At 37.8% G+C, this 16,048-nt stretch overlaps 1 protein-coding gene across 4 annotated transcripts in view; it reads right to left on the bottom strand.

Moving 5' to 3' along the window:
* Positions 1–16,048, bottom strand: part of LOC120130030 (vacuolar protein sorting-associated protein 52 A-like) — a 37,617-nt gene that overhangs the window by 20,813 nt on the left and 756 nt on the right. For all 4 annotated transcript variants that reach the window (XM_039147381.1, XM_039147384.1, XM_039147383.1 and 1 more), the window contains 7 exons: positions 15,968–16,040; positions 15,730–15,825; positions 15,241–15,342; positions 14,502–14,585; positions 12,862–12,942; positions 11,565–11,708; positions 1,518–1,609 (listed from right to left, as the gene is read on the bottom strand). In XM_039147381.1, the coding sequence (XP_039003312.1) occupies positions 1,518–1,609; positions 11,565–11,708; positions 12,862–12,942; positions 14,502–14,585; positions 15,241–15,342; positions 15,730–15,825; positions 15,968–16,040 (672 nt within the window). The remainder of the gene's footprint in view (positions 1–1,517; positions 1,610–11,564; positions 11,709–12,861; positions 12,943–14,501; positions 14,586–15,240; positions 15,343–15,729; positions 15,826–15,967; positions 16,041–16,048) is intronic.

The raw sequence follows: 16,048 nt of genomic DNA, 5'->3' as shown, positions 1-16,048 counted from the left end.
TGGAAATTCAACTGCCCTTGCTGACCTTCTCTATCATCCCCTTTGCTCCCTTCCGATGAAGTCTTCTCTCCCTGGTCAACTCGTTCTTCCACAGAGCCATCTTCTACCTCCCCCTCGTCAAGCTCAGGAAAGAACTCGTCACAGCCTTCCACTTTAATCTTAATAATAAAATATCTACCATAAGTATTAATGATTTCCTGGGCGGAATATCGAAAGGGCTTTTCACTCTTAACAGCAAATGAGCCACCCTGCAGTCCACTCTTTGAGCCGTTTGATCCTGAATCTTCACTAACTTGCCCCATCTCGCAGCCAAACTAGAAAAGAATGAAACTGACAGCAATTTAAAGGAACACCCATCAAGGATACTGCACAGAAAGGTAATGGAACGCCCTTCTCCATGACAGGCTCCAACCTTTTAAACCAGAAAGACAATGCCTCCCATTTGTCCTCCACCGCTGCGATTTTCTCCTCCACAACTTAAATACAATCAGACATGCATTTCTCGCAAAACCCCACCTTATCACCTTGACATTAAAACCCTCAGTCCTTAAACCTCTTTGCACAAGCTCAACTTCGAAAATCTGCTTGCATATACCAGTTAGAGATGATCTTAACCAAGTCCTTTCTTCCATTGGAATATGAACTTCCAAAGGCTTCTTATTCTCCCTCGTATCTCCACATCTATTCCTCTGCTGACCCTCAGTATTATCCCTTCCCAATACTGAATCCTTATAAGATCTTCCATCATGAAATTTACTTAGCAACTCCCTCCTCCTCGCCTCAACTTGGACTGTTGATCTCTTCCCTCTCGGCTCCACTTCGCTGGCAACTCCACTCCCCACTCCAGTAGCTCGCTCTCGGCCGCGCGGATAACTTCTCTTCTGGTATTTCGCAATCGACACCGATATCCTCCTTCCATCTACCACAACATTATTCATCCTATCCTTTGCATTGAACAGATCCTCCTTACAAGCAAAATGCACAAAAGCGAATGTATAATCCTTGTACTTTGGTCTCCTATTAACGAACGGAATGAACACTTTGATCACCTTGTCGAAATAGCTAAAACGCTTCTATGCACTCTCCTACTAAGATTATCTATGAAAGCTACCCAGGCTCCTTCTCCAGTAGTGCTCCGCCTCTGTCAGAAGAACCCAAACCAAGCTCCACGATCGCTCTCTCACTAGCTTTCTCACTCATGTTTTTTTTAGCACCTTAGTCTCACTATTTGGCATGATACCAGTTGAGCCTGGGCCTTGTTTGTTAACCCAGGCTCGATATAGCAACAATTAAAGGCAGTATCACACAATACATAGAGATCAAATACATGCCAATTACCTTTTGGGCTAATGCAATTATACAGTTTGATGGAGTATGATAGAATTCATGAAAATTCTTAGAATATACAGGTTTTCCTTGAAATTCATATACTAAGGTAGATCTAAGCTAAGCATCCGGGTGTTGAACACAATAGAAACAGTAAATGAGCCACCAAAAAAATCATAGAGGAAGCGTACTTGTATTTCAAAAGAACGTTTTGTTGAAGAATCTGAATGTTTGTCTTCGGTTTCCTCAGTGCTTGAAGCTTTTGAACAATAAAATCAAACACCTACAGAAAGAAAAACACAGATGAGAGATTCCTTTATACTAATTAGTTCGTAGTAAAAATTAATTTAAAGAATATGCAACAGATCAGTACCACATTAGCAATTGACATTTTTGAATTTTGACAGCCAAGTAATCAGAAAACATATAAAATAACTCCAACATACTATAGATTTCAGTCTATGCTCAACAAAAACTGAACAGAAGCATTTAACATGCATCGTTCGTAAGTTTAAATGACATCATGAAGGGGTCCTGATTGTGCGAATTGATTCTGCACCTGACATCTCTAACCATTAAGAGAAAACATCATTTCTAATCCAGACATGAATATGTGGAGGTGGTTACAGTTTTTTATTTTTGATAAGAAAGTAGGCCTCGTTAAAAACCCCCTTCATGATTAATGGAGCACAAAGTGCTCCTTAATCAGCGGAAGGAGGAAAAGAGTGCCTTAGAATTCATTAATAACCGAAAGATACATAATGTTCAAAAACAAACATAAACACTCCCTATACAATAACCAACCCAAAGCCTAAAAATAGCCTAATCAAAACAGTGAAACTAGCCAATACCAGCCTTAGCTAAGCTATCAACCTCAACATTGGCTGATCTAGCAACCCATCTAATAATACCATTCAAATCTCTAAACATAGTAACAATGTCTTTCACTAAGTCTATGTAGACATAGGGACAATGATCATAATTCTTGACCCAATCTACTGCTACTTTACTGTCAGTTTCAAAAATTAAACGTTCCTTAAACCGCTGATGAATCGAAGCAAAGAAAGTTAAGCCCTTCTTAATTGCCATAAGCTCTATCAACAGAGGACCTGGACCAGCAGACTCTTAGAAAGAACCCATCACCGAGCCATCCTCAACTCTTAGAATGCCCCCAACACCACTTTTCCTCTAATCTCCATTCACTGTTGCATCCACATTCAGTTTTATAAAGCCCTTTGGAGGAGGAGACCAAGATACAATTTTGATGATTGAAAAACTTGAATTAGAGCAACAATCCCCAAGAGATGGATCACTAATGAGAGAGTCCTTTAGAATAGACACATCCTTGAAGTTAGCTAAGAACCAAGTAGCCAGCCTACATTTTGCCATAAAAAATAGATCAATCTGATCTAACCTTCCCCCATCAAACACAATGTCATTCCTAAATTTCCAAATAGTCCATAGAACCACTCCCGGAATAAAGGACCAAATTTTAGAATTAGGCACCATATCTTCCCAAGCTAACATAAAACTTTGAGCATTGGCCTGTAAAACCGAACAAACTCCCCAAAAATTCAAAAATTTATTCCATAGGGTCCACACCACAAAGCAAGTAAAAAATAAGTGATGAAGATTCAGCCTCCTTTTTACATAAAGGACATGCAACATCTACAATAGCTTAAACTTCTCTCCTTTGTAATTCTTGTTTTATTGGCAGCCTTTGATACACCACCTGCCACATAAAGACCTCCACTCTAGGAGGCACCAAGCCCCTCCAAATGTTTTTCATCCAAAAGGAGTCTGTTGTCGAAACAGGACAGCATGACTTCACACTCGAATTGACTATAAATTCCTTCCCCATTCCCTCTCCAGACCAACCCATCTGACAACTCATGGGAAAGAGTGAAATTGTGAATTATAGCCAATAAATCAGAAAACTGATCCAATTCCCAGTCACTCAAACTCCTCATTTGAACATGCCAAGACCAAACTGATGTCCGAAACTCTCCAAACTCATTTAGCTTCCCATTCTTTTCTTTTTTTTTATAGAAGTTCTCATTAAAAACTCCCTTCGTATTTGTTCACATACTAAAGGTATGTTAACGAAAATTGGAAGGAAGAAAAGAGTACCTCAAATATTATTGATAAAATACCCGATACAAAAGATACCATGGAATATCATCTCATGGTGATGTACACCATTACAACAAACACCTTAACCTCATATGACCTCATCCAAAGCCACAGTCAAATCACCTTACTTCTAATTACACCACCAGCAGTAGGAATAAAACAGAACATAATACAAATTAAAAGCAACACCTACAACCATATAGACTAAAACCACAATTGAAGAGACAAGATCTAATGAGACTCGTCTTCTTCAGGAGCCCAAGAGTTTGGTTTGAATGAAGGTTCTATCTCATGCACCATGACCTTGAAGAAGTTGTCAACAACCTTCAATTCCACCATCGCATCAATTCTCGCATCAGCCTTTGTGAGGACTTGAATTTTTGCCCGATCAAAGGATGATGGAGACTGACAACTTTCGTCGATAGCTAGTAATAAACCCCACTTATCAGCAATGTTCTTGAAAGTATCCCAATTCCATGTGTGAAAAGAAACACCCTCGCAAACTAACCATACTCGACGACACTCCATTACCAAACTCTCTGACCAAGCTTCGACTATGGAGAACCACTCTGCAAGAATCTTTGATTTATCGTTCTTCACGCTTCTCAATGAAGCAGTCTTCGAAAATCATTAAAATCGCATTACCAGCAGCTCTCATTAAGGTGAAGCCAATAAGGCCCTTCGCTTGCATTTGTCTGGCGAAATGACCAATTTTGACAAAGTCTTTGCACCACCCCACTAGACAATTGCTCAACACCTGAAGTTTTTCTTCATCTATAACACCTTCAACTTTATAATGATTCTTCCTCAAAACATCTTCCATCCCAGACTTGCGAAGAACACTTGTCGAGGACTTTCTCCAAAAGGACTGTCGAGGTTTGAATTTAGCGAAATAAACACCAATTTTGCTTCCGTCGATATGAGAACCATTAATTTTTGAGATCGCTCTCCTTGCTTCATTGATAGTTGCGAAGCGAATGAAACCAAAGCAAACTCCTTTTGAATTTCTTTTATTTGGAATAAAAGCATCAAGAACCCGACCATGAGAGCGAAATAAAAATCCAAACCTCTTCCAGTGAATGTTCTTGGTAAGTTATCAATAAATAACGTGTAGCATCCAGTCTTATCATTACTGCACCCCTTTGTGGTGGACTCCAACAGCATCCTCATATTTCTCCCCCGCCGCAGTCCTACACTGCTTCTCTTTGGCCTTCTTCGCTACCTTCAAAGTCGGCGCCTGCTGCTCCACTCTCTGTTTATGAAGCTCCGATTCCGTAACCTTCGGCACCAAAATCTCCACTCGATTCGCCTTCTTATCCGGAATTTTCAAACTTTTTCCAGCCACTTTATCCCCACTATTGGACTGACGGCCAGCCTTAGCCCCGAGAGCTGCGGCTTCAACCCTCATCTCATCTCCTTCCACGCGTTTCTTGGTCACCTTTTCCTCCAGCACATGGACATCATAACTTGATGGACGAACTTCTTTAGGAACGGAAGATGAATTTGTTGTCTCCCTCCCAGCTGCAAGCTTCTCATCGACAGATTTCTTTAAGGTTTCTGCATCTTGCACAACTTCTCTTGCTTCCCTTAGTTTAGCTGAAGACTCTTTAACGAGCTGCTCAATATCAAGCCTTGTCTTATGCAATTTGTCACGTAATTCAGCGGTGTCTTTAAGTGAACCGAGGGAATTAACAAGGCGATCAAATGCCACAATAGCAGTTCGTATCTTGGAAATCCCCGCCTCCACAGACTGCAAAGCCGAAGCATGTTCTGCAGCTAGCCTTGGCTTTTGCAGAGAGGACTTGTAATGGAGAGGGGTAGCAAGACCAACTTCAAGTTTCCGGGAACTCATTTCTTTTGCGTTGCTTTATCGTTGAAGAAAAGCAAAGGAAGAAAGGGTGATGAACAAAACCAAAACTGCAGCTAAAGATCAGCGACGAACGTGGCTGACTTGATTGCTTTGTGGAGAGACGACAGACGCAAGGAGATGGAGAAAGTAAAAATAATGATTATACTGCTGTTGTAGATCGCGCTGTCGTTGGAGAAAAAAAGAAGAAGCGTCGCCAACAGCTAAAAAGTCGAAGGGCTACGTTTAAGATCCACCGAGTTATAGGCTCTCCTTGGTGAAATGAAGCTTAGATCCTTAATGCTGGCTTCGAGTCGAAAAAATCTGGAAGTTTTGGTGTTTAACGGCCACCGGAAGTGACGGTCGGCGCAGCGTCTGACGGCGGCGGCGGGTGGCTGATGATGGCGGCGGACAACGGGTGTAAGTCGGAGGAGAGAAAAATTTTCAAAAACGCCTGGGGAATTTGAAATTTGAAAACGCGGGTTAGAGAGAAGCTGGAGCTTCTCTCACTAACACGTGACTGACACAATTATTTAGGCAATGTCATTGTCAATTGAGGAAAATCCATAAGAACCTTAGCTTCCCATTCTTGTTTAAAGAAAGAACAAACAATCTCGGGAAAACCACTTTAAGAGGAGAATCAAGCGCCCAGATATCAAAACAAAATTTGATTCTCCCTCCATTCCCCACCGATACTTTAAACAAACTTCGAAACTTAGCTCCAAACTGATCCTCTTTGAAATGATTTTGGATTACCGATTTCCAAATCACCAAGACCACCAACACTTTTTGCAAAGCACACTGTCGACCAATTAACCCAGTGAATTTTTTTGACCTCTAACCCTCCTCCCCATAAAAATCTGGCCATGATGGAATTTAGTTTAACAATCACCGAAGAAGGAATTTTGAACATGGACATGAAATAGGTGGGTAACGAGCACAAAACATCCTTCAATAAGACCAATCTCCCTGCCATTGACAGTGTCTTAACCTTCCATCCGGCTAACTTTTTATAGAACTTCTGCATTACCGGATCCCACAACACTAGAGAATTTCTCTTAGCACCAAGCGACAACCCCAAATATTCTGAAGGGAAATGTCCTACTGAACAATCGATAGCATTAGCCCACTGCATTACCTCTTCCTCCCTAATATTAATACCAAATAATTTACTTTTAGTGAGATTCAGTTTAAGGCCTGACATTACTTCGAAAACCTGTAGAACCCTCTTAACATTAAGAATTTGTGTCTTCGATGCATTACAGAAAATGATGAGATCATCTGCGAATTGCAGATGAGATAAATTAAAAGAAGCCTCATCTTTGCCAACAACCAGACCACAAAATAGACCCGAAGATACTGCCTTAAGTAGTAGTAAATTAAGAAGCTCGCCAACGAAATTAAACAGCAAAGGGGACAGGGAACAGCCCTGTCTAAGACCTCTAGCCATAGAAAATTCATCAGTAGGAACAACATTAACTAACACTGACACCGAAGCTGTTGTAACACATTTCCGAATCCAACAACACCATTTTGATCCGAACCCCATTTTCGCCATTACTTTAAAGAGAATGTCTCAATCTACCGTATCATAAGCCTTCTTGAAGTCCACCTTAAACACACAACCCTTCAATCCTTTCTTCCTTCACAAGTCAATTCCTTCATTAGCAATAAAAGAACGGTCCAACATTTGTCTACCATGAATGAAAGAAAATTGTGAATCACTGATAATATCATCGATGCAACATCTCAACCTTCTCGAAAGACACTTGGAAAGAATTTTGTACATCCCACCTACTAGACTAATAGGTCTGAAATCGTCTAAACCCCCAATATTATAACCCTTTTGAATGAGAGTTATGAAAAAATGATTAATGCCATGCTCCCAATCCTTTTCCAAGAAAAAATTATGAAAAAATTTCAGAATATCACCTTTCAAGGAAGACAAGAATTTTTTTAAAAATCTCATATTCAACCCATCTGGCCCAAGAGCTTTGTTACTATCACACGAGTTTAAGGTTTCCCAAATCTCATCTTCCGTAAACTCCTTTTCTAACATAAGACTGCTCCATAGAAATTCTTGAAAAATTCAACTTAATATCCTCCACTTCCAAAGTTGAACAGCAGTTAAATGCTTTAAAAAAATGATCTCTGACACTTGACTTGATAAGAACAGGATCTTTGATAATTTCAACTTCAACATTAATAGCATTCAGAGAATTCATCCTCCTCCTAATGGTAGCACATGTGTGAAAAAATTTAGAATTTCGGTCTCCATCTTTAGCCTACTTCTCTCTTGAATTTTGGAACCATATTTGCTCCTCAATTTTGTAAAGTCTCCAAAGTTCATTTCTCAAAAACCTCAACTCTGCTAGACTGTCATAAGCATTGGAAATTTGGTTTTGTTGAATCCTATTTTCCAGCTGATGAATCTTGTCTTCTAGAACAGAAATATCAACACATGGAAACTGTTTCCTATTCCCATACCAGCTCTTATTAGCAAACTTCGTATTCCTAAGTATGCTCAAAATTCCAGCTCTTTTCTTATTCTTCTTGAACTCCTTAATAGACTCTACAACCTTCTCCTCAAAACCATCCTCAGTCATTAAATAGCTAAACAGCCTAAAAGGTCTCTTACCCAATTATCTTCCCCCTCTCCAGAATAATTGTGTTATGATCGGAGAGAGATTTAGGCAGCAACGATTGGGTGATACCAGAAAATGCTGATGAGAAACTAACATTCACCAGAACCTGTCCAGTCTAACAACAGTAGGAAAATCCCGATTGTTGCTCCAGGTAAAATTCCCCCCAATTAAAGGCAAATCAATTAGCCCCATTTGCTGAATAAAGAGACTAAAAATTTCCATAGAGTTTCTGCTATGAGCTCTACCTTTCTTCTCATCTTCTGTTAAATAGGCATTGAAGTACCCTCCCACACAAAAAGGTATACTGTACCCATTTAAAAACAATCCCAGATCTTCAAAAAAACTAGCCTTTTCTTCTTCCACAGATGGACCATAAACGTTTATGAAGCCACACCTAAATTGGTTGGTTTTGAACTTCCCGAAAACAGCAATAAACCTCCTGTGAATATGTTGATCTTCTAGCTAAAAAAAACTATCATCCCAACAACTTAAAATACCTCTTGAAGAACCTGCTGCTGATGACTCAACGAACCCTTGCAACTTCTTCAAACCACTTCTCCTTAAAAAAGAGCTTGGTAAAATCTCAAGTTTTGTTTCTTGTAGAAAAAGAAACGTTGGTTCTCTCAGAAACTATTTTTCGTACAGCTCTTTGTTTTTCTTTTTTGCCCAACCCCCTAACGTTCCAAGACAAAATAAATAGTTTTGGCATCATATTCTTGTTTGATAATACCAAAACAATCCCAGGATTTACCCACGAACTCAGCTAGTACCACTCAAGCCTTTCTCCAAATCCATAATTTTTTCTAGAAAAGCTTTTTTCCCTTCCTTGAAAGATATACCCAATATCCTGCTAATTTCCCATGTAGCAATAGCTTCCTCCAACAGCAAAGGAAAAGCTGATGAGGATAATGTAGAAACACTAGCATGATCTAAAGCATCCCTGGATCTTTTAAATCTCCCCCTTGAACCATCACTGTCCCCTTCTGTAAAAACAGCAGCCTCTGGAATTTCAGAATAATATCCTCTTGAAATTAAAGCCCTACCCAACTTATTACTGCACTCCCCTCCTGATACATCATCCATATTCCTTTCCCTAGACCTACTATAAACTCTCTTGTAACTTCTGATTAACTTCCTTCCAACCGGGGCGCTCTTCATAGATAGAGAGCTTGCAGAACGAGTTTGCGAACCAACTCTCGTACTTATCAACTTTAAACCTCTAGCAGACCCCACTTCATCATCAATCCCTGTTGGATCCTTAATGCCAACCTCTGTTGACAAAAAACATCGACTTCCCCTAGCTTTGTCTATTTCCCTGATCTGCTTGAAGAATTGTGATTATTTTTTTGACTTGCATAACCGAGCCCAATAAGATTTATTGTTGGACCAGCAGGAATTAATCTCTTTATGGGAGATAATGGCTCACTGCTCCTCTCTGATTGGGCCTGATAACTTCCTTTAGAATCCTCATTATTTCTAATGCCCAGCCCAGCAAAATCTCCCCTTTTACTACTCCCCAAGCTAAGAAAATCTGACACTCCTTCATTAATGCCTTTCCCTTCCAAACTTCTTTTTGAAAACAGTAATTCTTTACCTACTGCACCAAACCCGGAAGAAAATCCCTGATCAACCATGTGTCCACTTTTTGACGAGCTTCCTCAACAAGCCGAATTGGACCTGACATGTCAGAAGATTGTGGGCTGTCAATTCATCTTCCTCCTCTGGCGACTCTATGACTGTGACTCTTTCATCGGAAAATTTCTCCAGCGTGTTGCGAATAAAAAAATTTTGAAATCAGTGAAGTAGATCCCAACTTAGTAGTCACCTTGAATGATCTTCCATACGAGCCTAAAGTTAACACTTCCGGGACGTCAAACGGACCTGCCACCCTTAGCAAAATTTTCACTGTCGTGAGATCTTCCCTGGTTTTAGTAGATTCCTGGATACCCTCCATTGATCCCCACCTTCCTGCTAACTTCTCTAGAAAATTCTCTTGTCAACATAACAGAGGAACACCATACAACTCAACCAGACAGTAATCCATTGGCACTCCACCTTCACTCAACAGAGGCGCCAGTCGGTCGAACCAGAACCATAACTCCTCACTTTTATTCGACCATACCTCCTTCATCATTTCCTCAGATTTAAATGTAACAACACAAGAATTCCATACTTACCCCCAGCTCGCAATTTGAACTTCAAAACCTTCATTTACCAAGGCTCTTTGAACCAACTCCAAGTCGAAAGTATGTTTAACAATACCCGTGAGAGATCTTTTCACCCAGCTTGAACTTTCAGTAGGAATATGCATCTCCCAAATATTCTTCTTCCCTCTCCCCCTGTCTAAACTATCATATCTAATTCCCTTCTGCTCCGAATCACTCTTCTGCGTACTGCTCGACAACAATACATCTTTATATGATCTATCATCTCTTGTACTTCTCGGAATCTCAGCCTTCTCACATGGTTTAGCTTTTTCTTCTGTGACCTTTTCCTGAGCATCAACTAGTGACCGAGATGTACCAATAGCCCTTGGTCGATCTTTTTGGTATTTTGCAACTCCAACAAAAACTTTCCTCCCATCGATCCACAACCTGTTTATGTTTTCGACTACCTTCCTCATTCATGTTTCATTACCAAACTGAACAAAGGCAAACGTGGAAGATTTATACTTTGGTTTTTCATCACATTTGGTATGAAGACTCTCACCACATGACCCTGGTCAAGAAATAAATTCCTTTAACACTCTTCTAGAGACTCTCTTACTTAGGTTATCGACGAAAACAGTCCAACTCACGCCGAAGGAAGACTGGCCTTTTTCTCTCTTCTAAAGTTTAAATAACCTATAGTTTATTTTCATTTCCAATGCAATGGCTCTTAAAAGCCTACCTAGATAAACTACATTCACATTTAAACTTATTTAACACCAAATCAACATCACAAAGTTTTGAAACATAAATCATTTGTATATATGATAGCATTGGTAAACAAAAATTGCAGATGAATTTTCTAAATATTGACATTTCATTCCATATATGTAATGAACATTGAACTATTAATTAACGAGAAAACCAGAAAAATTATTTTAGTTTCTGAACAAGGGATAGGTTCTTTGCTAAACACTATAAACTTGTAAACAAAATTTTTCTTGTTTCTTTTTATTATTTTGAGGAAGGGAATTTAAAGCCAGCCAACTCTTCAAGTACATGCACTTACAATTAAGCATGCTCGGTGCTAAAGGTATAAAGTCAAGCAAGAACTAGAAAATGTTCCCATAGATCTCCAAGCAAAGAATGTTCCATCAATAACCAAAAAAGGTCTCTAGAGAATGACCACAGAAACAGTCCAAGCACAAGCAGAATGATATGCATGATGGCAGATAGATGGTTAAAATCTTTTCGGAATACCTATATAATTTTTTTATAAGAATTGGAGGCCTCGTTAAAAAACCCCTTCATAATCATCAACATACTAAACCTTATGTCAAAGAAAATTGAAAGGAGGAAAAGAATACCTCATGATTTATTAAATAAACAAACCAATACACATTACCTATATAATAATATCAAGTTTACTTAATAAATGACATCTAAGCAATAGGTAATTAAGTTAACCTTGGATACTGCTTTCTGCCGCAATTTTTCAAGCTCAGGTTGAACATCTTTCAGTGCTTTTGAAGCTTTAACCATAGGATCCACCTCAACAAACTTCAGCTTCTTGCTTAGAATGTCAAGAGTTCTCATATATTCATCATTTACCTAAAAGAAATGCCATTGCAAGTACCTTAGAAAAAAAAGTACAATTCACTAGAATATTTTAGAACACTAATAGCTGAAACCATAAAGACATACAAGAGGATTAAGCTAAGAAATCAAGACTCTGTTATAAATTATTACAAGACAAAATCAAACATAGAGCAGAAAACAGTTACTTCGTCCAGACAAGCATCAAAGAGACATAATTCATCCAGAAAACAAATAAAACAGACCAGCTGTTCCCCACCATGTGTGCTCAAATTCACGAGTCATATCACACCATTGTGCTCAATTGAGAACCATGATTTATGTATGATTTGTAAAAGAAAGACTTCCTTGTTATAGCTTCCACCTATGACTTCTCCACCCTCCCCCTTTGGACATGGCATCCTTTCATATCTTCTAATAGAATCATTACGAAGTCTATTTCATATTCCAACCAACTTAAACACTTCTTCCACATTTTTTCCCAAACTTTTGTGACCCCTATCTTTTTATCACATGCATTCATTTAAGTTCACAATAAAAGGGAAAAAATACTCAGGGATGTGCAGAAGTGTATTATAGAGAGAAACATAAAAGAGGAAGTGAGGAGGCACATTGTTAAATTTATGGTTTTTCTTTTCTTTTCCATCTGAAGTACATCACTTGCTAGGGAGTCAAAAATCACACAAATTACTTCATCAAAAATGCTTTAGGGAATTTGGACCAGATCTAGAACTTTTTCCTAACCTACACGGAGAATTCTTCAACTCATATTCTCTCATGAAATCTTAAAAGGAACACCCCAAGAAATATTAGGCAACTGACACAATTAATAATTGCATAACCATATTGTGCCATGTAAGACAATATCAAAAGACCCTTTGAGCAAGACACTATACAAATAAAATATCAAAGGAAAGGTAAAAAAATTTTGATAGAAAATATATGGAGGCCTCAAACCCCTTCATAACCTTCGTTTTACAGCAGCAACCTGAAGGACATTGGAAGGAGAAAAAGAGTACCTCTGAAATTTATTAATAGAACATTATTACATAACCTGTTCCAAACACCCTCTACCCACAACACACAGCTCGAAACATAACAAAAACACCCGGACAAAAATTATAATATGCACATTAGGGGTAGGTGGAACAAAAATAATCGTAAATACCTCTCCATCAACAATTATGTCAACCATCTTTGGAGGGACTATAATGTCTTCAACAAATTTAGCAAGCTTCGATTCTGCCATCTGGTCCAAAAACAATTGATAAATTAGCAAAACCACATTGGAGCATAAGAAACTACATTTGAATGCAAAGGAAAGATGAAAGGTTACAGTGGACTGGATTAAGAAAGCTGAATTATGCCCAGACGTTTACGCTGCTATTGTTAAAGATATTGTGGATAGGCTCAATGTTTTTGAAGGTGTTATTAGATGGGTCAATAGGTCAGCTAACCTAGCGGCAGATGCCCTAGCTAAGGCTGGCATTGGTTGATTTTTGAGTTGTTGATTAGGGCTGTTTTTTATGTTCTTATTTTTCCTTATAAGGGACTTTGTAGGTTGTTGTAACTCTTATGTACTTTTCATGTTTCTAATAAAATTATAAGGCACTCTTTTCCTCCTTCCACTGATTAAAGAGCTGCCTATGAGCTCCATTAATCATGAAGGGGATTTTTAATGAGGCCACCTATTCTTATCAAAAAAAAATAGGACTAGTCTACTGTGTCATACCAGATGAGAGTTGAATGTAGTAGCACTAAATATTGTTTTATTTGATTTATAGGCTTATTGGAGAAAGCTGATATGACAACAAAAACAACAATAGCATCTTGCAGTCTACATGTTTTTGCAACATAGAGAACATCTTGTCAGCAGGCTTAACTAAGAGTTTATACTAACCAAAGTTAGAAAACATAAGAAATTATTAGAGAACAAAATTAAACAGCCAACTTGCATTATATAAAATAATCAATCATGCAGTCTTGCAGAAACTTAAATATGATATTCAGGTGAAGCGCATTAAATGAAGGCAGAGAAATAAAGGAAAATACTGAAAAGGCCGATTGGGAACATATATAGGCTTTAATGGTAACCATCAGTGATGAAAAGATATCACTATCCTTGAATGAAGAAGAGAGCATGAGGAATAGTCCTTTGAAACTCCAAAAGGAATTTAAAACAAAAAATCAAAACAATTTAAAAATCAGTGGTGTAACGTTTCCTTTTTGTTTGAAGTGTTATATATGTCTGAATCTTTAGAGTCAAAAAGGGCAACAAATACTCTCTTATGAAACCTTGATTTATGGTTTAAAATAAAATTTATGACATAGGAAAGGAAAGAACCTAACTATTGGACATTAAAGGACCCTTGATACGTTCAACACATAGACAAAACATTAGTGATTACCAATCAAAATAAAGCACATAGAAACAACCAAAAAGAACATATATATCCTTGGCCAGCTTCAAACAGATGTTTAAACCACATAACGCTGATAAGATATTTCGAGGTGCATTAATATGCATGAACAAGATTACCAATGTAAAGTTCCTCCAAGCTACACCATTCCCAAAAAATGAGAAACAACAAGGGAAGACAGGTTAAGATTAGAAAGAGTAGATTTTCACATGAAAAGCACATATTCTTAAAGGCTAATTTTCATTTGGCAAAAGTGAGTCATTTGGCAAAAGTGAGGCAACATACAAGATGACAATTACTGTCTATCAAATTATTAACATACGAGCATTTGTCCTATGTTAACTCCAATACAAACAAAGAACTACTTTTTTCTCTAAAGGAAGCACACCTTGCGATTATTTAGCTTTAGACCCATATCCATAGACTTCTCTTGGAGAATTTTTATGTCTGAACTGATAGAACCAATCTCGACCTGGCACAAGTTTTAGAGCATATTAATTATGAAAACAGTGGATATCAGAGATTTTTAATGTAATTGAGAAAATGTAAAACTGATCTACAAAAGTATAAAAAATTATCAAATCACTAAAAATAATCCCATCAAATCCTGTGGGAGCAAATATAAGCATGACAAGAAGATAAAACAAAAATCATTTGATTTGCCTCCTATGTTAAGTTTCAAGTCCAACTTATTATTCTTATAACTTGACACGATTGTGCTACTTCAAATGGCCTACTAATTGGAGATTAACCGCAAGTCATCTACTCCTTAATCTGACTAGCCAGTGCACCAAGCTCAAAGTCATTTCAAATTATGCAATAAGAAACCAATTCAAATCAATATTTCAGTTTAGTTCATTGTTTTATGCAAATGTAATTTATCACTATTTGTGTATAAATTGAACAATTGATGTCGAGTTAAATACTTAAGTGTCTAAAAGTATCTGTTTATAATCAATCTAAAAAAGTGGGAAGTTTGATTGAAGTTTAAAATATTCAAACTTCGCACATTAATCAATTAGTTATGGACCTCGGAAAAAGGAAAGACAAACGCATTTATTGAGAAAAGATGATCTAATGGTACAAATAACATCAAAAAGCTCAACTAGTTTCAGGAACAAGAATACCTGAAATCCACTGAGAAGGGTTTCCATTTGTGACAAGATGCTATCACAATCATGAATTTGATCATGGAGAGACACTAGATTATCACTTTCTTTTATATAATCCTGCATCAACCCAATACTTGGAAAACCAATTAATAGAATGATCACTTGCCTTTGTATGCAAAAATAATAACATTGACAGTTCACGGAAAACAAAAGTAAAATAAGATAGTTGATAATAAAAGAGCGTTTATGCAAAGATTATTTCTGAACTTGAACAAATGGGTTGGCAAAATAGGAACCATGTGACATTAGAAACAAGTAGCCTCCAAAGAAAGAATATGAGCTAAACTGCTAATTACCGCTACTTCATTACATATTATAAGAATGGCTCAGCGAAAACAAAATAAAAGAAAAGAAGTAAACGTACAACCCAAGAATTAGCATGCTCTAGTAACAAAATACCATATTCAATGGGTGCAGTGGGGTAACTTTTAAGTAATTACAAACCTGAATTGAATCCAACTCAACTTTTCGTAGGTTGTTCTCAACCCCCTTTGTATACTCCCTTAGTTTTACACCTTTAGACAATATGTTTGCAACCACCTACATCGTATATGTGAGGGTAAAACCATATAAGCCTCTAAAGCTTGAGAAACAGAAATTTTCCTTTTGAATCATTAGATGTTTGGTCTAATGACAACCTAAAATCAATACACATAAAAGCAAATAATAAAAAATTACTCACATCATCATCTTTGCATTCTTCCAATTCTCGTTGAAGCCCCTCCAGTTGAAGCCCCTCCAGCGATATATCATCACTACAAAC

The sequence above is a fragment of the Hibiscus syriacus genome, unplaced genomic scaffold (assembly GCF_006381635.1).
Source record: "Hibiscus syriacus cultivar Baekdansim isolate YM2019G1 unplaced genomic scaffold, ASM638163v2 tig00110505_pilon, whole genome shotgun sequence".
Taxonomy (NCBI): Eukaryota; Viridiplantae; Streptophyta; class Magnoliopsida; order Malvales; family Malvaceae; genus Hibiscus; species Hibiscus syriacus.
Note: the sequence above shows the minus strand (reverse complement) of the source record. Positions and strands in the feature narration are given on the sequence as shown.